General features: G+C 50.0%; 1 protein-coding gene across 1 annotated transcript; it reads right to left on the bottom strand.

Annotated features, from left to right (window-relative positions):
• Window positions 1–168: 168 nt before the first annotated feature.
• On the bottom strand, window positions 169–7,980 carry ZP3 (zona pellucida glycoprotein 3). The gene is made up of 8 exons (XM_040261485.1): window positions 7,666–7,980; window positions 5,595–5,713; window positions 4,640–4,743; window positions 4,382–4,559; window positions 4,172–4,289; window positions 1,427–1,518; window positions 1,169–1,296; window positions 169–400 (listed from the first exon to the last, which is right to left on the bottom strand). Exons 1-8 carry the CDS (start codon window positions 7,972–7,974, stop codon window positions 183–185), a joined length of 1,266 nt encoding a protein of 421 aa, XP_040117419.1. The 5' UTR covers window positions 7,975–7,980; the 3' UTR covers window positions 169–182.
• Between the last annotated feature and the right edge of the window lie 14,186 nt (window positions 7,981–22,166).

Raw genomic sequence — 22,166 nt, 5'->3', positions numbered from 1 at the left:
GGCAGGCGGAGTCTTTACCACTGAGCCACCAGACAAGCCCATACAGCCTCATAAAGACACAGTGGTACTTCGATTTCACTGTTTGAACCCATGACTGTTATTATCTGCCCTCCGCCCCTACACAGCCACTCCCAATTCACCCCCATCTAGTCACTGCTCCACACCGAGTTCACTTTCTTCTTTTATTGGGAAGCAGACACAGGGCACACAGGGTGAGAAGCAGCCCGACGCCTCCCAGTGAGACCCAGGACAATGGCAGCCAGAGTCAAGGTCATCACAGTAGCCACGCCTAAGCCCAGCATCAGCAGAGGGGGAGAGGAGGTGGGCCCTTCCACGCCACGGTCATTCATCTTCCCCAGGAAGATCAACGGCCCCACTGTGACGTCTGCTTCCTCCGTCACTGAAAGATGAGACATCCGAGGGTTAACCAAGTCCCAGAGCCAGGAATCAGATGAGGGGTTTTGTTCTGCTCAACAGGCTGAACCAGTAGGTTTAGTTCTAGCAGCTGCATTAGTCTCCCAGACCCGGGATTATGGGCTGCCCTGGTGGCTCAGCAGTGAAGAATCTCTAGCCAATGCAGGAGACATGGGTTCAACCCTTGGGTCAGGAAGATCCCCTGGAGAAGGTATGGCTCCCCACTCCAGTATTCTTGCCTGGGAAATCCCATGGACAGAGGAGCCTGGCAGGCTATAGTCCATGGGGTTGCAAAGAGTTGGACACGACTGAGCAACTTAACAATAACCCCCTGTGTGTCAGGGCTCCAGGATGACTGCAGAATGGCCCTGGCCAACATCAGGTGGGGGCTTGGAGCCTCTCCCGCTTAGGTCTGAGATGGTATCCCCTAGAAATACATGTAAAGTCCCTTCAGTAGGGTTTGACTATTTGGGACCCCATGGACTGTAGCCTGCCAGGTTCCTCTGTCCATGGGTTTTCCAGGCAAGAATATTGGAGTGGCTTGCCATGCCCTCCTCCAGGGGATCTTCCCCCAGCCAGGGATAGAATCCATATCTTTTACGTCTCTTACATTGGTAGGCAGTTTCTTTACCATTAGCGCCACCCAGGAAGCCATCCCCTAGGGGTAAGCAGCTTTAAATGGGGAACAAGAAAAGGACTGTCACCCTAAGGCAACAGCTGGTGCCTCTGAGGGGAGGGGCCTCCCGAGACCTACCTTGCCTGCGACTTCGGGGAACAGGCTGGCCCTCCCGGTGGGACAGCCTCATGGAACGGCCTGAAATGCCGCAGCGCCCCTTGCTACAGCATCGACAGATGTCAGTGGGGCCTTCAACCGGGGACCACCTAAGAGTGAAATACAGGAAGTTAGACAGCTGTGCTGCCTGTAGGAAGCAGTTTGCTAACAGTGGGCACATTGAGGGAAGTCAACATGAGCAAAGGTGGCTGGTCTTCCACCCCAGTCTGGAGTCTTTACCGGTTGGAGGACTTGCTGAAGGAACAGGCTTTGTTTAGCTGGTCCGGGACTCGGTCAACCGGAGTGACCTTCAGGTGACAGGTGATATATATCTGGAAATAAGAGCAGCTATTACCAGGCAAAGTTCTACGCAGCTCAGTGACTGGTAAGCCAGTTCTTCAATAACCCTTAGCCTTTGAGGACGGAAGCCCACTTTAGAGACAGAAGGAGGCAGCTTCAAAGACCAGCTTGCCTACAAGTCCAGAGCAAGTTGCACATTGGATTCTGAATTAGAACCCAACCCATCAGCTTTATTCCTAGTCTTTCACACTTCTCCAATCTCTCAGCCGTGTCTTACCCCCAGGGCCTCATTAAATCAAAACCTTAGGAACAGGGAATCAAGCCCAGTGGGAACAGAATCCAACTTGGCTGCTGGAATGGGAGGAATTTTGACAAGACCAGAGCTCAGGTCAGCCCAGGGCCTCTTGGTAGAGACATCCACAACCAGAGGTCCCCCTCATACTCTAGGGGGACCACACTCCCCGACACACACGCCCTGCCAAGGCACTTGAACGCCAGCTACCTGTCCTGAAGCCTTCGGCATACAGAACCACAAGCTGTGATCACCACCTAGTGGCTGAATGCACCAGCAGGGAAACCTTTCCGGAAACTTGAAATCAGCCAGGCTGCACTCCCGATTGTCTGACTCCACCCCTTCTCCCAACCCAGAGCAGCGCTTCCTGGTCCTTTAGCATCCCTATTCCAGGAAGGGAACTGCCTTGAGCCTCAGCTTCTTCCCAGATGATGCTAAGTGGGGCCACAGATTCCCCCCGAGCAGTTCCTCATTTGCTGTTGAGTAAGAGTCCATCTCCCCTGTACTCTAGCCACAGGTGGCCCAGCCACCTGCCCACCTTTGAGGGAGAGCCCTCCCAGAGTTCAGGCTGCCTTCCCTTGATCAAGATCCTCCTGTGGTCTTAGGTACCACCCCATCTTCAGATATGCAGATGCTGGCTCGGGTGTCGGCCGTGATGGCCAGTACCTGTGTGAAACCTCATCTCCTCCTTCCCCTGGACCACCTGTGAGGTCAACGCCCTACCCCAACCAGGATCTTCTACCTTAAGACCCACTAGGTCATCGATCTGGGGACCAGGACCCTTCCCTCGTCTAGTCTTTCTGCCCAGCTCCATTCAAACACATGACCTGCCATTACAAAGCTTCAGGACAATGCCCAGTAGCTTCAGTTGCACCTTTCCTTCTATCACTGGCTGTAGCAAATGACTTCTGTTCTCAGGGGAGAAAGTAGCATCTGTGTGCTCATCTACAAATTTCCCACTGCTCGCCTCTCAATGCCACCCAGCCACATGAGCCTCTGGCTCAGTGCTCTGTAAACCTAGCTGCTTGTTAGAGAACTTAAATGGCTTTTGATGCATTTGTAAATAGAGACTAGTGACTGGGCATGGCATAAAACACTAACGGAACCTAGATGGTAAGTACATAGCTCTTTGCTTTGAAATCCTTTCTCCTTCACATATTTTTAGATTTTAATGGAATGGGAAAGTTCATGTCAGACCCCACCCCAGTTAAGTGAAAATATATGGGATGATTAAATATCAGTATTTTGATGATCTTTCCAGATAGTACAAGAGATAGAGCTGGAAATCCTTGCTTTAATCACTGTTCCTTCTTGACCAGCTATCCCGAATTCCCATCCTTCCGCTCCTATCTCAGGAAAACTCACTTAAGAGCTACTTGAGGGCTTCCCTGGTGGTGCAGCGGTTAAGAATCTACCTGCCAATGCAGGGGACACAGGTCTGATCCCTGGTCGGGGAAGGTCCCACACACTGTGGGGCAACTAAGCCGGTGTGCCGCAACTACCGAGTCCCTGCTCTAGAGCCCACGAGCCCACAGCAAAGACCCAGCACAGCCAAAAGTAAATATTTGAAAAATGAAAGCATCTTGGTTTGTAATATTCTACCAGCACTTTCTCGCTAGCTGCCAATCCTACCTATTCTTCCTGCCAGTCATCACCTGTGGTCCGAATTTTAGCTCCCTCCCGCCTCAGTGTCAAGCTGAGCTTCCTAGCTTAGCGGTTCATCAACGGCACCTGAAGACTTGTTCGGAATGCAGGTGCCAGGCTCCACTCCAAGTCTATTGAACCAAACCCTGGAGGGTATGGGCTCAGCTGTCTAGTACAAACGCACCAGGTGATGCTGGTGAACTCAGGGTTCAAGAAGTCACTGATCTAGCCTACGTTCGAGTTTGAGAGGCTAACTAGTATGAGAAGTTCATACCTGCTTCCCTTGCCCCTTCTAGAAATCCTCCAGAAAAGCTGGCACCTGCTCTGATGAACTCCTTTACTCAGCCCATCTGGGTTCCAGTCCTGCTGACCTTGGTGAGGATAATGTCGGTGACCTGGTCACCAGATACTGCATTGCTGATGCAGTGTTATCTGATGTGATCTGTCAGCTGAGTCTCCTGGGTTCCCTCTCTACCTTGTTCTGTTTCCAGGATCCCTGACTCATTCCATCCTTCGTGGATTTTCTCACTCCATCCCGCATAGATTTTCTACCAGTCTCTTAAGGCCTATGCTTTCCCAAAGATCTCACTGGAGATCATGGCTTTATCTACTTGCTAGGTTACTAGGATAGGGCAGAACTCTCAGATCACTGCTTAAGGGAACAGCTTGTGAGTGACAGCATCAGCTTAGGAAGCCTGGTCAGCCTGACCCCAAGAGTTCAGGCTTATTCCAGGCTATTAAGCCATTACCATGTTTCTGGAGTCATTAGCAAAATGGAACACATCCACTGTGAACTGGAGGATCTCTGGTCTGGGTCTAGGTGCTTTGAAAGCAGACGAGGCATCGGTGAGACCATCGACAAGACAACTTTGAAGAGAGCAAGTGAACACGGTTAGAGATGGAGAAAGTGACACAAGTCACATCCCAGGAGGGGCCCCGGAGAGGCAGGCCAGCCTCACCCGTGGAAGTCCACGATGGTGTGGTAAGGGGAGGTGCTCCAGTCTGGCGTCAGCGTGGCCACGCAGTGGTCCACGAACAGTCGCAGGGGCACATGGCTGCCGGTGTGGACTTGGGCCTGGAGGTGGGCTCTGTCTCCCAGCTGGAAGGTGGGCGTCATCTTCTCGGCGCTCCAGTTCTCTGCAAGGCACACCAGGGGTGAGAGCCTGCCGGAGCACCCCAACCCCAATAGTTGCCCCCTCCCAGCCCACTTTGCTCACCTTCCATCAGGCGCAGAGAGAAAACCAGCTTCTCCTCTGAGAACACCGTGGTCCTGAATGGCACCCAGGTGGGCTGGATGGCCCAGCTACTCACATTGCCCTGCCTAGGAAGAAACGAGCAGCTGCCCACACCTGGCGTGCGGCTCTGGGCCCTACTAGAGACACTCCTCCTCTGGGGTGTGTCTGCCCACCTGCCTGAGCACTGCCCCCCCGGATCTTGTCCAGGGAGGCCCTTCCACACATGCCTTGTTCCTTGTGCCTTCAGTGAATCAACACCACTCCCCTCCCAGATCACAGTCAAGTTCAAAGCCTTTCTAGGTGTCCCTGGTGGCTCAAAGAATCCTCTTGTAATGCGGGAGACCTGGGTTTGATCACTGGGTTGGGAAGATCTCTTGGAAAAGGGAGTGGCAACCCACTCCAGTATTCTTGCCTGGAGAACTCCATGGACAGAGGAGCCTGGCAGGCTACAGTTCATGGGGTCGCATAGAGTTGGACACGACTGAGCGACTTTTACCTACTCTGCACTCAACCCAGCACACAGGGTCAGGCCTTGTTGTTATAAGCCAGTCACCTGGTCCCCAAGCCTTGATTCTCCAAGGTCACAGGCACGTGCTTCATGCTGGGGCCTCCTCGACCCTCACTCAGCTACAGAGTGAGAGTGCAGGTTGTGATGGCCAAGGTCAAGGTCAGAGCTTGGAACCCACCTCTGCTCTACCAAGCGACCCTTTCTGAACTGAGTGGGCAGGGCAGCCCTGCAGCTTCCCCCAGGAGGCAGCTGTGACCCCGGCCAGTTCCAGGGGCTCCGAGCAGAGGCTGCAGGGCCACCCCTACCAGGATTGAGGGCGGCGACCACAGCCCCAGCCCCTCCCCCCTCCTCCCAGCCTCACTGCCAGGTGCTGCCAGGAGGCTGACATGCTTGCCGAGGAGCCTCTGGGCCAGGGGCGGCCACACAGACCTGGGGTAGTGGCACTCGATGGGGACCTCCACGCGGTTAGTCCTCAGGATGGACAGGTTTCCTGCAGGGCGGGGGTTGTGGAGCAGGAAGGTGCTGTACACCAGGGCATCGTCGGTCACCTGAGGGGAAGGAAAGGGTTAACTCTACCAGCGTCACCTGCCCCAGGTGTGCCCGGCAAGGGCCTGGGGGGCCAGGGCTGCTGGAGGTGGAGAGAACACAGGCCCTGGGCTCAGAGCCCACTTCGCTGACCCGTGGGAGGGCCTGCACAGGCACCCCGCTTCACACCTGTTTCACCGCAAAACAGTGACACTTCCCTGGGGGTCTGGACCAGCTCCGTGTCACCAGCAAGCAGCACCCTGTGACCAGAGGCCTTGGGTGTGAGCACCCGTCTCAAGCTGCTGCCCCCTACCCCGAGACACATACATCATTTCCTTTTCTGGGGAATGCCAGGGGTCCAAGAAAGCCCCCAGGAAGAGGCTAGAAAGTTCCAGGAATTTCAACTCACTGCCACAGCAGTTACCACCTGACTCACCCTCCTTCTGACTTATTCTCACGCTCATCTCGCAGAGGGGGAAGCTGGTTTTGTGGCTGCCCGAGGCCGGAAGAGCACCAGCAGGTGCTGCTGGGCAATTTGCATCCTCTCCCAACAACCCCCTCCCAATAAGCAGCTTCCCAGCCCGCCCTCACCGCTCAAACTTCAGGGGTGAGTGCTAGCTGTCCATTAGCGAGTCCCCAGGTGGAGCAGCTGCATATTTGTGGGACTCGGTGCAAAGGGAAAATGTGGGGCTCCTTGTCCAACAGGAGAGAAGTCAGGACAGTGGAGCATCATTAAAGCAAGCATGGTCCCCAGAGTCAGCGCAGGTAGTGTTCCCTGCAAGCCGCCGGAACCCCACGTGATTTCCCACGTGGTTCTCGGCTGATGAGACCGGGCAACCCGCCCAGCTGTGCTCCACGGTGGAGGCACGGGGGAATCCTACAGATACTGACGTCTGCCCCCACTTCCATCCCAATTTCAGATGGAATATGGGGAATCAGGAGTTCTAACCACTCCCCAGGTGACTCTGATGCCCTAAGACTGGGAGTTACTAGGTTAGGATAATTCCTTAACTCTGAGCAGCTCTGGCTTGCCTAAGCTCTCCCCAGGGAAATGAGGTCCAGGTGGCTTCAAGTCCAGCCCTGGGAACCACCCTGAGACCAGAGCTCCAGAGGAGGACTCCGGGGGCTGAACTTGCCCTGCCCCTAGCCAAACTGAGACCAGAGTCCAAGGGCCAGCTGGGTCAGGGGTGTAAGGGAGGGGAGGACAGACCCTCCGAGGGGCAGCAGGAAGCTGATCCAGAAATTGTGCACCCGCTGGGCCAGTGTGCCCGGCCCTTGCTAGGAGGGCCCTCCTACCCAGGTTCTGCCCCTCCCCCTCTCCTTGAGGGGGCTGTCTGGCCTGAATTACTCAGCTTTCCCCCTGCACACACACCCCCATTTAAGACTACCCCCATTTAAGACTGCCCCCACGGGACCCACACTTTGAGCCTCTTCAACCACGATGCCCTTTGACCCTGCCCTCAAACAACTTTCAACGCAAGGCTTCAAAGCCATTAACATGAATGAGGGACGCCAAAATAGGTTTTTTTCTTCCTGTGATGACTTCTGGGCTTTCTGAGGTTTCAAAATTCACCTCTTCCGTACAACTTTCTAGGGCCCCATGAAAGCACTAGGTTACCTGCAGAGTATCCCATCACGCACGCCCCCACACCCATGTTGACTATATGTCTTCTGGTTGCCCCCTAGGGGTTAGAAGTCCTCAGGAATCAGAGTGGGGGGTGCCCCGGTCTGGCGCAAAATGCACTGCCACCCCTGGTCTCCACCCACCTCCCCAATTTTGGCACCTAGAGGCAGGAACTCCCCCACCCCAGCGCCACCAAGGCCCGGCTTCAGGTCTCAGCGGCTCCACCCACCCAGCTCCCCCGCATAAAAGGGATCCACCCCAGCCCCACCTTGCACCCACACTCTGCATCACCGGCCCCCTCCCGTGTCATCCCACCAAAGCCGGGGCTGCCGAGGGGGTGCCAAACCTCACCTGCAAGATGTTGCCACACTCGTGCAGCCTGACCACAAACCTAACCACGCCGTCCGTGTCCGCGGAGGCCAGCGGCTCACAGTTGTTGGGGCCCAGGGTGAGGTCCGCAGGCCGGATGAGCTTCCCGGTGCCGAAAAGGTCTTTGTTGACCATGACCACCAGCTGGGCCTCCTGACACTCCACCATCACAGCGGGTGGCTTCGATGGCTTGAAGCGCTCGGTTTCATCATCCCAGAAGGGCTGGGGGCTGCAGAGTTCCGTGCTTCCCCAGAGCAGAAAGCAGAGGAAGAGCCTAGAGCGCGGCCCCATGGTGCCTACGAAGCTACTCCCACCCACTGCAACTCCTGGGCAGGCACCACCCACCATCTTATACCCCGATGATGGCCACTCACACCTGGGCTCCCAACTGCCCCTCTTCCCCAGCCAATCAAGTGGGCCAGGCCCCTGCTGCTCAAAGTGGCCCCCAGGCCTGCAGCACCAGCCTCACCTGGGAGCTTGTTCAAAGGCAGACTCTGGGACTTCTCTGGTGGCCCAGTGGTCAGGAAGGCGTGCTTCCACTAAGGGGGGCATGGCTTCAACCCCAGATAGGGGAGCTAAGAGCCCGCAAGCACCACAGGCAGGCCAAAGAAAGAAGCGCAGACTCTCTGACACAGCCCAGGCCGCCTAAGTCAGGACCGGTCTCCCTCTCCGTCCCCAGGTGATCTGTATTCACATTAAGCTTTGAGAAGCATCAGCTGGTAGCCTGGTCAGGCATAGCTTCTTACCCCTTCCCTCCTTCCACCCTTTGCTGGCCTTTCCCTCGTCACCTAGAGAGGGAGCTAAGAGCTACCCTGGATCCTTAGAGGGGGGTGTGTTGGTTGCTCAGTCGTGTCTGACTCTTTTCAACCCCATGGACTGTAGCCCACCAGGCTCCCCTGTCCGTGGGATTCTCCAGGCAAGAACACTGGAGTGGGTTGCCATTTCCATCTGCAGGGGATCGTCCCGACTCAGGGATCGAACCCACGTCTCTCCCGTCTCCTGCATTGGATGCGTATTCTTTCCCACTGTGCCACCTGGGAAGCCTGGATCATTGGGGGAGACCAGGAGAAAGCCCTTGACTAAGGATTGATTAAGGATGAGGAGAATTTTAACAGAGATGGGAGCTCTTTCCAAGCAGAGAAACCATGGTATCATTAGGAGGCCAGGGAATGTTGTGGGCTGCTGCTCAACTTTATTTTTTTTTTTTATAAGATTGCGTTTTTCGAAATTTATTTATTTGGCTGCACCAGGCCTTGGTTGTGGCACATGGGATCTTTAGTTGTGGCATACAGGATCTAGTTCCCTGACCAGGGATCAAACCTGGGCCCCCTGTATTGGGAGCATGGTGTCTTAGCCGCTGGACCACCAGGGAAGTCCTTGCTGCTCAACCGCATAGGAGGTAGCCGGGAAGGGCAGTTCAGGCAGAGGGATCTATGTGAACAGAGGTGTAGACAGGGCACTGGGTAGACTTGAGGGAAAACCTCAGGAACTCAGAGCTGCTGGAGCCTCAGGTCCCTAGGGGCCAGAGTGACAGTTTAGGGGGCTGGGGAAGTAGATTGGGGCAGGATCCTAAAGGTGCTAGGCTGAGATGCTGGACTTTGTTCTTGGTGAGAGAGGTAGGATGGGGAAGATGAGTGATCTGGCCAGCTCTAGCTGGGGAAGGGTAGGTCTGAAGACAAGAGTCAGGGGGGCTACTGCACCGGTCCTGGTTGGGGAGGTGGGGAAGGACTGACAGACAGGGTGAGCCCTTCCTCACGGCCTACTCCTTGCCAGGTCTGGGTGAGATTCCTTCAAGAGGACAGAAAGAACTCAAAATAGTCACGGTGTTAAATTCCTAGGGGCAGAAGTGATACCACGCAGGGCGCTGTGGGGCTCCTGGACAAAAAGGCTTTCTGTATCCCCCATTTCTTTGATTTCAGGAGACAGCCTTCATTCAGCCCCCATGCCCTTCCCTGGGTTCCAATGGGCAGATTCAAGCACTTGTTAATTAGGGAAGGGAGGGGATTTGAGACCAGGGAGGAACAGTCAAGGTGCCCTTTCCCCATGAACGGGTACACACAACAGTATCTTTGAGCTATTTTGCAGATACTGAAAGCCCCTCCAGGTGGGAGAAGTTAACGATTACCAACAGTATGCTGCCCACAAGCACATAGACCCCAGACCACTTGGACCTAAAGGTTGATGATGCTGACTCCTACATGCCTCACCAACCCAGGAAGAATGTCCACGAGCTGATCATGCCTGCTTTGAACAATTACTATAAAACTTTTCACTGTCTTCTCCAAGAGGGGGGACACACGGTTTTGAGGGTATTAGCCCACTGTGTCCCCCTTTGTCTGGAAAAGTAACAAAGTTATCCTGTTCTCCCTCACCCAGAACTCTGTCTCTGTGATCTGATCCAGCACTGGTGTAGAGAGAAGCTGAGCTTTTGGCACCAGAAGTGCAGGCGTGCTTGCTAAGTCGCTTCAGTCCGACTCTTTGCAACCCCATGGGCTGTAGCCCACAAGGCTCCTCTGTCCATGGGATTTTCCAGGTGAGAATACTGGAGTGGGTTGCCGTGCCCTCCTCCAGGGGATCTTCCCTACCCAGGGATGGAACTGGCCAGAGTCTCATGTCTCTGCATCGGCAGGTGGTTTCTTTACCACCGGAAGTGTGTGCTCTTGTAAATGCTTGCTTCTAATTCCCTAGTGGCTCAGATAGTAAAGAATCTGAGCTACAGTCCACAGGGTTGCAAAAAGTCGGATACAAACAAGCAACTAACACTAACTGAAGGGATTGAACCAACCATACTTGTAAGTTGCTTAAGTATATACTTCCTAGGTGTTTTTTGTTTTTGTGTTAATAAACTTGTTATTTTGTTAATAAACGTGTGTGTTTTTGTTAATAAACTTGTCGGAAAATAAATGAAGGGGAGAGATTACCCCCACCACTTCCTTTGACTTGATCAACACAGGTGGGGGTGTGGTGGGAGAGAAGCAGATGAGAGTTCAAGCTCCAAGCTTGCCTGGGCGGCGTGCCCACCACAGCAGAAACCACCTGGGTTTCCTGCCTAGCAGGCCCACAGGCAGAGAGCCAGCTGTGGCCTGAGGCCCCCGAGGGACAGCTAGCCGGAGAGACTGTGTCCTCTGCTGGGAAAGGGACCCCTCAGTCCCACAGCTGTGTTCTCAGATTGTGCTGGTAGTAGGGTGGGGTTGACGGGATGAGCAACCAGGGAGGGCATCCCTGAAGCCATCGGCCCCTCTCCGCCTTGGAGTTAACCCCCCTTAGAGGGCTTCCCTGGTGGAGAGTAAAGAATCCTTCTGCAATGCGGGAGACCTGGGTTTGATGCTGGGTCCGGAAGATCCCTGGAGGAGGGCATGGCAACCCACTCCAGTATTCTTGCCTGGAGAATCCCCATGGACAGAGGAGTTGGAGGGCTACAGTCCATGGGGTCACAGAGTCGGACATGACTGAGCAACTAAGCATATCATAGCATGGAGGGCTTCAGGGGAAAAATGATAAGAATTGGTGAGCGTAGGGGGAGTCTGGGTGAGAGTCTATATGCACACGGGTGGTGGTGAGCATGTGTATTCCTGTTTTTCAGAACAAGGACCAGAGACAGCACCCCTGGGAGCATGGCCAGTCCAGCCCCACGGTACCAACCAGACCAGATTCTGGACCTTTTACATTTTTTCTGAGAAGTGCTGCCCCCTGGCGGCCAGAATGCACCAAAGCGGCGCCGCCACCAACTCAGAGACTTTTCCCTTACTTAAAACTTTTTAAAGCCCGGATGTCGTAATGTTGCTTTAGTCGCTAAGTCGTGTCTGATTCTTTTGGGACCCTCATGGGCTGTAGCCTGCCAGGCTCCTCTGTCCATGGGCTTTACCAGGCAAGAATACTAGAGTCGGTTGCCATTTTCTGCTCAGGGGATCGTCTCGACCCATGGATGGAACCCATGTCTCCTGCATTGCAGCTGGATTCTTTACTGCTGAGCCACCTGGGAAGCCCAAAGCCCATAGTGGTTTCTAAAATACTATTCCTCTTTAAATGCAGGACTCAAGTCTCCTTGGAGAAATGACTGATTCCAGGACTGGGGCCGGGAAAGTACCGGGTGAATCTGGAACATCTTGTTATGCAAAAAAAAAAAAAAAAAAAAGCTCACAAAATGATAAGGATGTGTCAGAAGAACATAGGAGCCAAATGAATGGGGTAGGGTTGTGGGGACTGGCCCACCTGGGGACAACTGTCCACCAGAATGAATGAAGACAATAAGCACACTGAAAAAAATAAGAATTCATGAGTGTCCGTGCAGAAGCTAAAAACACCCAAATGAGTAAGCTTTTTCCATAAAAAGGGAGACTTCCTTATAGTACAATGCAGACTAATGATTGTAGAAGGAGAAATAGATTCAGAAAATAACCATTTGCAATCATCACAGTAGTAACAGATGCAGGCAAGAAGTATTAGCGCAGGTTAAAAATCAGCTAATGGTGGGTGGGGAAGGGATGGATTAGGAGTTTGGGATTAGCAGATGCAAACGATGACATACAGAATGGGAAACGGAATTCCCTGGCAGTCCAGGGCTTAGGACTTGGCACTTTCATTACTGTGGGCCCGCTGTTCTGTCTCTAGTCAGGGAACTAAGATCCCACAGGCCACAGGGTGCGACAAACACAAACAAAAAAAAAGGGAAACAACAAGGCCCTATTGTATAGCACAGGGAGCTGCATTCAATATCCTGCGATAGAGCACTTCCTTGGTGGTCCAGTGATTAAGACTCTGCCCTCCAAAGCAAGGGACGTGGGTTCGATCCCTGGTCAAGGAACTAAGATCCCACATGTCTCGGGGAAACTAAGCCCACGTGCTGCAACTATTGAGCATGTGTCCCACAACTAACACCTGACAGAGCTAAATAAATAATACCTAAAAAAATATCCTATGAGAGTCATTGGTAGCTTAGTGGTTAGGACTCAGCCTCTCACTGCTGAGGGCTGGGGTTCAATCCCTGGTCAGGGAACTAGGATCCCACATGCCCCATGGGGAGGCCAAAGTTAATTCTTCTAAAACATTCAATGAAAGTGAAAGTGAAAGTCGCTCCGTTGTGCCCGACTCTTTGTGACCCCGTGGACTATTCAGTCCATGGAATTCTCCAGGCCAGAATATTGGAGTGGGTAGCCTTTCCCTTCTCCAGGGCATCTTCCCGATCCTGGAATCAAACCAGGGTCTCCTGCATGGGCAGGCGGATCCTTTATCACTTAGCCACCTGGGAAGCCCCTTTAGTGGATAAATCTGGCAAATAGCCCTTTAGCCACGTTGTCAGAGTTAACCATTAGTTGAATAAACACTATATTTAGTGGGATAAAAGGACAGCATGTGCCTCCTCATGAGAAGAGATGATGCCCAGTGGGCTTTTTTTCTTTTCTTTTGCCCCAAGTCATGTGTGATCTTATTTCCAAGACGAGGGATCAAACCCAAGCCCCCTGCGTTGGAAGCGTGGAGTCTTAACCACTGACTGGACTGCCAGGGAAGTCCTGATGCCCAGTGTTTAGGAAAAGGTTATGTATGTGTAAATAGACATGTGTGTATGTAAAAACACATATACCTATATACATACGTGTGCATGTATATGGATAAATATGTAATATATAGCAAATTACATATATACAGAAAGAAAGCTTATATAGCAAAATGTTCATATTTGCTCTATATGGGTAAAGGGTAAAGAGGATTTCAAAATAAGATAAAAAATAAACCTTTTCAAGGTCAGATTCAAGTGAAAGAGAGGACAATCGGGATCTGTTTTCAGAAGAAGGCTGTTAACCAGTTTCCAAAAGCAATGCCTGAAACAAAATATGAGGTTACTTGGTAGGAAACAAAAAGATGTGTAAGATTTTTTTAGGAATAATTTATGAAAATCATCAAAGAGTATAATCTAATTAGAGATTCCATATTCATGGATGGGAAATGCAATCTCAAAGATATCAGTTCTCCCAAAATTAATTTGTAAGCTCTATCAAAATCCCAACAGGTTGTGTGTGTGCGTGCATGTGTGTGCATGAGTGTGTGTGTGTGGCTTAACAAAACTAATCTAAAATTTATATAGAAAGGCTGAGTTGGCCCTTTACTTGGCCGTAAAGCAAGACTTTTGAAGAAAAAGAACAATGTGAGAGACACACCCTAACAGATACAAAGACGTATTATAGAGCCATGGTGATGAAGGCAGGGTGCTGTTAGGACAAAAAAAAGGTACAGTGGAATAGACGAGAGAGCCCAAAACAGCCACTTGCATATGTGGAAATATGATACACGACAAGGGGAACAGATGGGCCACTCAGTGAGAGGAGCTGTGACAAGTATGATCCGTATGGGGGGAAAATTGGATTTCTATCTCATACATAAAAATGAATCCTAGAGAAATTAAAAAGCTGAATGTGAAATAACAAAAATTAAGACATTTAGAAGGAAATACAACCTCGCAGGGCAGAGTGAGGTGAGGGTATTTCCTAAATATGACCCCATGCCCTCCCTCCACAAAAAAGCACAAATTATAAGAGAAAGGTGACATTTTTAGGGCACTTTCATAAATAATAATAAAATAGCTATAATAAAAATAATTACCATTCACCATGTATTCATAATACACAGGGACTAGGCTGAGTACCCTAATCCTTATACCCATCTAGGGAAGTGTCATTGGCCCCATTTCACAGATGTGCAAACTAAGACTCAGACAAGTGGTACCCCAGGTCACACAGCCAGGGAACAGCCAAAGATTTGATTGCAGATTAATCAGACTCCAGTTCCTGTTCTTCTATCTCTAACCTTTACTGTCTCTCTGACACTTTACAATAAAGTCAGTTCAGTCAATACCACACAATTGTGTATGGGCTGGAGGTAGACATGCCCAGATAAATAACTCCAATACAAACAAGGGTTAGGATTTCTGGATACGTGCCTGTCTCCCCCAACTATTCATAGTAGATACTCAATAGGTGCTTTAAAATATAGGACTTTCTACCTGTCACCCTGGGAAGACAAGCTAACTGACGTGTGATTGAGAATAGTGAGAACTGTGGGGCAGCTGAAATTTGCCACACACACACACACACACACACACACACACACAACACTGATACTACTGCCATTGAATGAACTCTGTAGCCAGACTTTAGCTGGAGAGACCCTGACAGGCTGAGATTTGGCACATTTTTTTGTGCATTGGGAGAAATGGAGAGAGATTTAGGGGTATAAAGAGCAAGCCGATCGGGAAAACTTTTCACTATTTCATTATTAAATGTCAAATTGTGTACAACATTTACAGCCTGCTTGACTGAGTGAGTGACTTTTTAGTGTGTGTGTATGCACACACATATATTTTTGGCTGTACTGGGTCTTAATTGTGGCACGTGGGATCGTCAGTCTTTGTTGGGGCATGCAGGATCTTTATTTATTCTTTAGTGGCATGAGGGATGCAGGATCTTTCGTTGCAGCATATAAACTCTTAGTTGCAGAATATGGAATCTAGACCCCTGACCAGGGTTCGAACCTGGGCCTCTTGCATCAGGAGCGTGGAATCTTAGCCATTGGACCACCAGGGAAGTCCCTGAGTGTGTCACCTTGATCACAGCTAAGAAAAATAGATTTTTGTACAATGTTTTGGCTTTTAATTACAGAGTGTTAAAAATTACCTTTAACAATAGTGTTGGAAATTCCTTGGTGGTCTAGTGGTTAGGACTCTCACTGCTAAGGACTGGTCATAGAACTAAGATCCCACAAGCCTCTTGGTGTGGGAAAAAAAAGAAAAACGTGTCTAAAGGGAAAATGAAATACATCTCCTCCCACCCCCCACTATTGTTACCAGTTTGTAATGAATCCTTCCAGACAATTTTTATATGCGTATAAAAATCACTTAAAAATACATTTACTATATGCAATGTTGTGTCCTAGATTGGATCCTGGAACAGAAAAATAAAAAACAATGGGAAACGTGGTATATTCAAATAAAGACTGGTTAATATTAACGCACCAATGTTAATTTCTCGGGTTTGACAAATGTGTTGTGGTTGTGTAAGATTCTTAACATTATGGAAAACTAGGTGAAGAATTTATAGGAATCTGTGTACTATTTTGGCAATTTCTCTGTAAACCTAAAATTATTCTAAAAGATTATTTTAAACATGCACTTTAAATGGGGATTATATTCTACACTGTTCCACAATCCGCTTTTTCTTATAAGATGTGGAGGACATTTTTCATGCTGAAAATCACTCCATTCTTTTTGATGGCTGTCTAGAACAGCACTGTACAGAGGCAACCACAATTTATCCACCAATGTCCTCATGCTGAACATGTGGATGGTTGTAACTTTTTCTGCTGTTACACTAGAACTTCCTTGTCCATCTATCTTTCCATATCTGCTTAGATATTTCTTTAGGATCAATTCTGAGAAGTGGATTTGTGGGTCAAAAGGTATATATGATGGGACTTTCTGGTGGTCCAGTGGTTAAGACTCTGCACTTCCACGGCAGGGGACGTGAGTTCGAGCCCTGGTTGGGCAACCAAGACTGGATTCCCACATCCTGCACCACACATGGTACAGCCAGGAAAAAAAAAAAAGAGCAAAACAAAAAAACCTAGTTAAGATGGTAAGTTTTTTGTTAAATATATTTTTCTGCTTAAAAATAAAATAAAATAGTTTAAAAATATTTCATAAAAAAAAAAAATCCAGTTTCTAGCCAAGAGGGCCTGCTTGATTCTCAGAATGCGGCAGCTGCTGCCAGAAGCTTCCTCTGCACCATTGGTTGCCCAATACAAGGCACATCCCTCGGGATCTTTTTGCCTTGGCAACCCTTAGGCTGCTTCTGAAACAAAGGGCTGGATAAACATAATGGCCTCCACTTCTGGTCATTCAAAACTCTCCATCAGCACCAGTGCTGCCCCAAACATGCTCCCGGCTGAAGTCCACGGAAAGATCAAAGAATGAACTTTCAGTGACTCAAGGGGGCGATACAGGGCATATCCCTTCTATCCTCTGATTTCACTTTTGGGTATTCTGTGGAAACTGCATTTTGTCACTGTACAAACGTATCTCACAACGGGACTTTCATTTCCCAACAATGTGTTGTAATGGACTCCCACTTCAGCCTAGAAAAACACACCAAGAAGGAAGGGTGATGTGGGCTGTTGTATGATTTAACACGACAGATTTCCTCCGAATAGGCGGGGCTGTTGGAGGTGCTTAGGGGAATTCCTTGGTGGTCTAGTAGTCAAGGGACTTCCCAGGTGGCCCAGTGATAAAGAATCTGACAGCCAGTGCAGGCGATGTGAGTTCAATCCCTGGGTCGGGAAGATTCTCTGGAGGACGAAAGCGCAACCCACTCCAGTGTTCTTGCCTGGAGAATCCCAAGGACAGAGGAACCTGGTGGGCTACAGTCAACAGGGTCTCACAGAGCAACTAAGCTGCAACAGCCAGTAGTTCGTTCAGGGTCTGTGCCCTTTCAACACCACGGGCCTGAGTTTGATCCCTGGTCTGGGAACTAAGGTCTGCAGGCCAATCAAGCCAAAAAAAGAGAAGAAACGAATTAGGAGTTCTTGTCATGACTATCCTAAACGGAGTCATCAAAGTTTTGGGATGCCACCACCCTCCCAGGGGGCAGAAGAGCTGCTCCACTCGGGAAAGGGGGTCCAGAATTTGGGGCCTTTGTGGAGGTCTACTCACACATCTTACACCAGGTTTTCCTACTATTCAGCCAAGCCCAGCTGCTTCCAAAGGATTTTTTTTTTTTTTGCCTCACCCCTTGGCATGCAGGATCTTAGTTTCCCAACTAGGGCTCAAACCCGTGCCCCCTGCATTGGAAGCTCGGAGTTCCTAACCACTGGACGGTCAGGTAAGTCTCCTCCATAGGATCTTTGAGAAGGGAAGTCGGTGAATCAACCCCCTGGGCACCTGCCGTTTCTCACACCAGGGAAAACCCCTTGTCAGAATCCATTTTCACACACATTTTGAGAATTGCTAAAATTCTTTTTATTTTGCAAGGGTAATCTATATTGTTTTTGTAAGTCATCTAAGACTTTTTAAAAAATGTCTTATGTTGAAATGCTAATTATAGATTCACAGGAAATTACAAAGAAATGTATAGGGAAGGACTGGTAATCCAACGGCTAAGACTTTGTGTTCCCAGTGCAGGGGACACAGGTTCAATCCCTGGCAAGGGAACTAGACTCCGCATACCACAACTAAGACCCAGATAAATAAATTTTTTAAAAAAGAAAAGAAATGTACAGGGAAGCCCCATGAAACCCTCCTGGCTTCCCTGGTAGCTCAGATGGTAAAGAATCCAGTGCAGCAGACCCCGGTTGGATTCCTGGGTTGGGAAGACTCCCTGGAGAAGGGACAGGCTACCTATTACAGTATTCTTGGGCTTCCCTAGTGGCACAGACAGTAAGGAATCCGCCTGCAATGTGGGAGACCTGGGTTCGATCCCTGGATTGGAAAGATCCCCTGGAGGAGGGCATGGCAACCCACTCCAGTATTCTTGCCTGAAGAAATCCCATGGACAGAGGAGTCTGGTGGGCTACAGTCCATGGGGTTGCAAAGAGTTGGACATGACTGAGCGATTAACACTTTCACTTTCTTCTTACCTAAGCTGTACGTTAAGTGTATATTTAGATTTTAAAGCAACTGCCAAACTATTTTCCAGAGGGCTGGACCATTTTACGTACCCACCAGCAATGTATGAAGGATGCGATTTCTCCACGTCCTTGTTAGCATTTGGTACTGTCACGAATTATTTTAGCAGTTCTGAAACGTGTGTGGTGATGGCTTATCCCAGGCTTAATTTGCATCTCCCTAATGGCTGGTGATGTTAAACACCTTTCATGTGCTCCTTGCCACCCATATACTTCCTTTGGTGAAATGTCTCTTTGTGGTTTGCCCATCATCTAATTGGATTATTGGTTTTGTGTGTGTGTGTGTTCAGTTTGTTCAATGTTGAGTTCTGAGAGTTTCTTACATATTCTAGATAGGAATATCTCTATTCATTTAGGTGGTATACCCATACAGTGGAATATTACTGAGCCATAAAAAGGGATAAAATACAGATACATGCTATAACACAAATGACCTTTGAAGATTATACTAGGTGAAAGGAGCAGAACACAGAAGGCCCCATATTAGAGGACTTCACTTACAGGAAATTCCCCGAACGGGCAAATCCGTAGGGATAGGATGTAGATTAGCAGCTTCCAAGGGCTGGAGGAGGGGGAGAAGTAATTGACTGATAATGCGCACAGGGTTTTGTTGGGGGTAGTGAATATGTTCCGTAATTGGATAATAGTGATGTTGTACAACTCTGTGAGTATACTCAAAACCAATAAATTGCACACCCAGAGCTTGTTCAAAGTTTCCTAGACAAGGAGTATGGATGGAGGAAAAGGCTAGCACTGAGCCGAGGGCTTGCATCTACTTGCCAATCCTGCTTTGCGATGGGCAAGTTACTGGATCTGGCCAGTGGGACGTGAGGGGATTTCTTTTCTGGGTTTTCTGGGAAAGTCTTCTAAGCTTTTAAGATAGGACACGAGGTGGGGATGTTTCCTCTTTTCTGGCTCTGAACATTGTTGTATGCATGAGCTACTCAGAACCGAGGCCACCATCTTGAGTCTTAAGGGAAACCAGCCAAAGGGAGGAGCAACTCGCTGAAGACGGCAGAATAGACCTGGGTCCCTGATGATGTCCGTCCACTGAATTAGGCAGTCCTGAAACGGCCTTCCCTCTTCCCTGGTGGCTCAGACAGTAAAGAATCTGCCTGCAGTGCAGGAAACCTCAGTTTGATCCCTGGGTTGGGAAGATCCCCTGGCGGAGGAAATGGCAAGGAGCCTGGTGGGTTAGAGTCCCTGGGGTCGAAAAGAGTGGGACAAGATTGAGTGACTAACGCTTTCACTTTCTTACTAAGTGACGAAAAAAAACCTCCTGTTTTTGAGTAACTTTGATTTGCATCTTCCATTACAGCCAAAACAATCTAACTGATAGAGTGTCAGACACCTCTGAGGAAACTTACTCAATAGTTTGTAATAACCTGTAGAAGAAAATAATCTGAAAAAGAATATATATATATAGGACTTCACAAATGGGCCAGTGATCAAGAATCCACCCGTCCCGCCTACAGGGGGTACAGGTTCAATTCCTGGTCTGGGAAGATTGCATATGCCGTGGGGAAACTAAGCCCACGGGCCGCAACAATTGAGCCTGTGCCCTGGAGCCAGGAACTGCAATGACTGGAGCCTGTGCATCAAGAGAAGCCGCCGCAATGAGGAGCCCACACACCGCAACTAGAGAGTAGCCCCTGCTCTCTGCAAACTAGAGAAAAGCTCTCGCAGCAATAAAAACCCAGTGCAGCCAAAAAAAAAAAAAACCCCATATATACCTGAGTCACCTTGCTATACACCCGAAACTAACACAGCATTGTAAATCAACCATGCTTCAATTAAAATGAAAACAAAAAAAAAACTTCTGCGGTATCAGGTAACACAAGGACTAGAGCAGAAAAGATAATTGGCACTCCTCCGCCCCCCTGCCCCGTTACACAGTAATAGAATTCTTAGCAGGGCTAGAGCCATGAGAAGATGTTTCAGTCCTGAGAGAGCGGAAGGGACACGGTCGTGCCCCTTAAGGGGAGAAGCATGCCTTCATTGTTAACCTAAGGAAGGATTTGGCGCTTGGTGTGCTAAGGACCAAAAGCAGACTGAAGCCAACTGAGTGAGAGGTTAAAAAAAAAAAAAATGAAGGTGGGTAAGCCGATGGCTTTGGGGGGAGATTTGGCTGTGGTGGGGAGCAGAGGGAGGGGCAGCAGCTGGAGGGGACGTGGAGGCTGGGGGCAGCCATGCCAAGGCTCTGCTCGGATCTCCCTGCAAGAGAGGAGATGATGAGCCCCAAGGAGTGCAATCAGCCGACAGCCTCCATCTGTAGCACCTTGGAGCCTGGGATACACTCTTCCTGGGCGTCCCCCACCAGTGACAAAGCAGGGTGGGGATACCAGGCCGGGCCACTGCTACCCTGAGGACCCAACCGACATAGATGGAAAGGGTTTTCTATTGTTCGCTTTAAATGACAGAGAGCAGAGTTTGTTAGAAGTCCCATGCGAAGAGTCTAGCTGGGAAAGAGCAGCCGAACACGGACGAGAGAAGACGCACGGATAGAGAGAGAGGGGTCCCTGGGAAAGCAGAAGATGGAGTCTGGACTTCGGGGGAACATATCCTCAGGCCCAGGGAGGAGGAAGGAGGCAGGAGGATGGGAGGACCGAGAGTGGACATGCGAGGGGTGCAGGTTTGGGAGCGGGGTGATGGCAGACCTCCCGCCAGAGAAATTTCTTCTCCTGAGAAGCGGGAAGCAAGGTCAGGCTCCAGAGCCACATGCTTCTGTTTTCTTTTCTTGGTATCTGTTTTACCACCTGCACAATAAACAGCTTGGATTAGAACCCTGCTCCCCCAACCTGTTTAAGCCTCGATGGAATTTCAAAAATACACTTTTGGGGGACCCCTCCCTCAGCTGCTGGATCAGAATCTCTGGGGCAAAAGTGGTAAGGGCAAGAATCTGTGTGTGTGTGTGTGTGTATATACGTATATATACGTACTTTTAAAAATATTTATTACCTATTTATTTAGCTACCCTGGGTCTTCGTTGCAGCACACAGATCTTTAGTTGTGGCTATGTGAACTCTTAAGCGTGGCTCGTGTGATCTAGTTCCCTCAGGGATCCAACCCGGCCCCCTGCCTTGGAAGCAGAGAGTCTTAGCCACTGGACCACCAGGGAAGTCCCTGTATATATATTTAAAGTATGGCTGGTGATGATGTGAAGGCACATCCAGGTTTGGGAACCATCCTCCTGGGCTTCTCAGGACCCCATCCAGCTCTGAGAGTTTGTAGTCCCACCCCACCCCAGGATGGTGCAGAATTCTGGCACAGCATTTGACTGAAGCTATAAGCTACAGAGTAAGCCACATGCCACTATCTGCTCCCAGGAATTTAAAAAGCCCCAAAGGGCTTCTCTGGTGGTTCAGACAGTAAAGAATCTGCCTGCAATGCAGGAGACACAGGTTCAATCCCTGGGCTGGGACGATCCCCTGGAGAAGTGAATGGCTACCCACTCCAGTACTCTGGACTGGAGAATTCCATGGACAGAGGGACCTGGTGGGCTACAGTCCACGGGGTCGCAAAGAGTTGGACACAACTGAGTGACTAACACAAAGTCCCAAAGGTACCAGACTCAAAAGAACCATAACAAGGCAAAAAGCCTGGCAGCAAAATCAGAGGTTCTGCCTGCGTGGGGAGCCCACTCAGGCTCCTACGATCGATTGATGTTTCCAAACTCCCCTGGTGGGACGTGGTCAAGGGCAGTCCCAGGAACAGGAGACAGGCATGCTTTTGGCATCTCTACAAAGGGGTGGAGACCTAGCCAGGCCTTTCAGAAACCTGAACCCTGGGGTTGGGGAGTGGGGAGGAGGGGCCAC

This window comes from Oryx dammah, unplaced genomic scaffold (assembly GCF_014754425.2).
Source record: "Oryx dammah isolate SB20612 unplaced genomic scaffold, SCBI_Odam_1.1 HiC_scaffold_2, whole genome shotgun sequence".
Taxonomy (NCBI): Eukaryota; Metazoa; Chordata; class Mammalia; order Artiodactyla; family Bovidae; genus Oryx; species Oryx dammah.
The sequence above is the reverse complement of the archived record's forward strand: the minus strand, read 5'-3'. Positions and strand labels throughout refer to the sequence as shown.

Bases quoted from the DNA above. Each gene is read 5' to 3' on its own strand.
- ZP3 (XM_040261485.1), bottom strand. From the start codon at position 7,974: ATGGGGCCGCGCTCTAGGCTCTTCCTCTGCTTTCTGCTCTGGGGAAGC. The intron at 1,519-4,171 runs GTAATGGCTTAA...TCTTATTTCCAG, and splicing joins CTAATGACTCCAGAAACATG to ATATATATCACCTGTCACCT. The intron at 401-1,168 runs GTAGGTCTCGGG...CTCATCTTTCAG, and splicing joins TCCCCGAAGTCGCAGGCAAG to TGACGGAGGAAGCAGACGTC.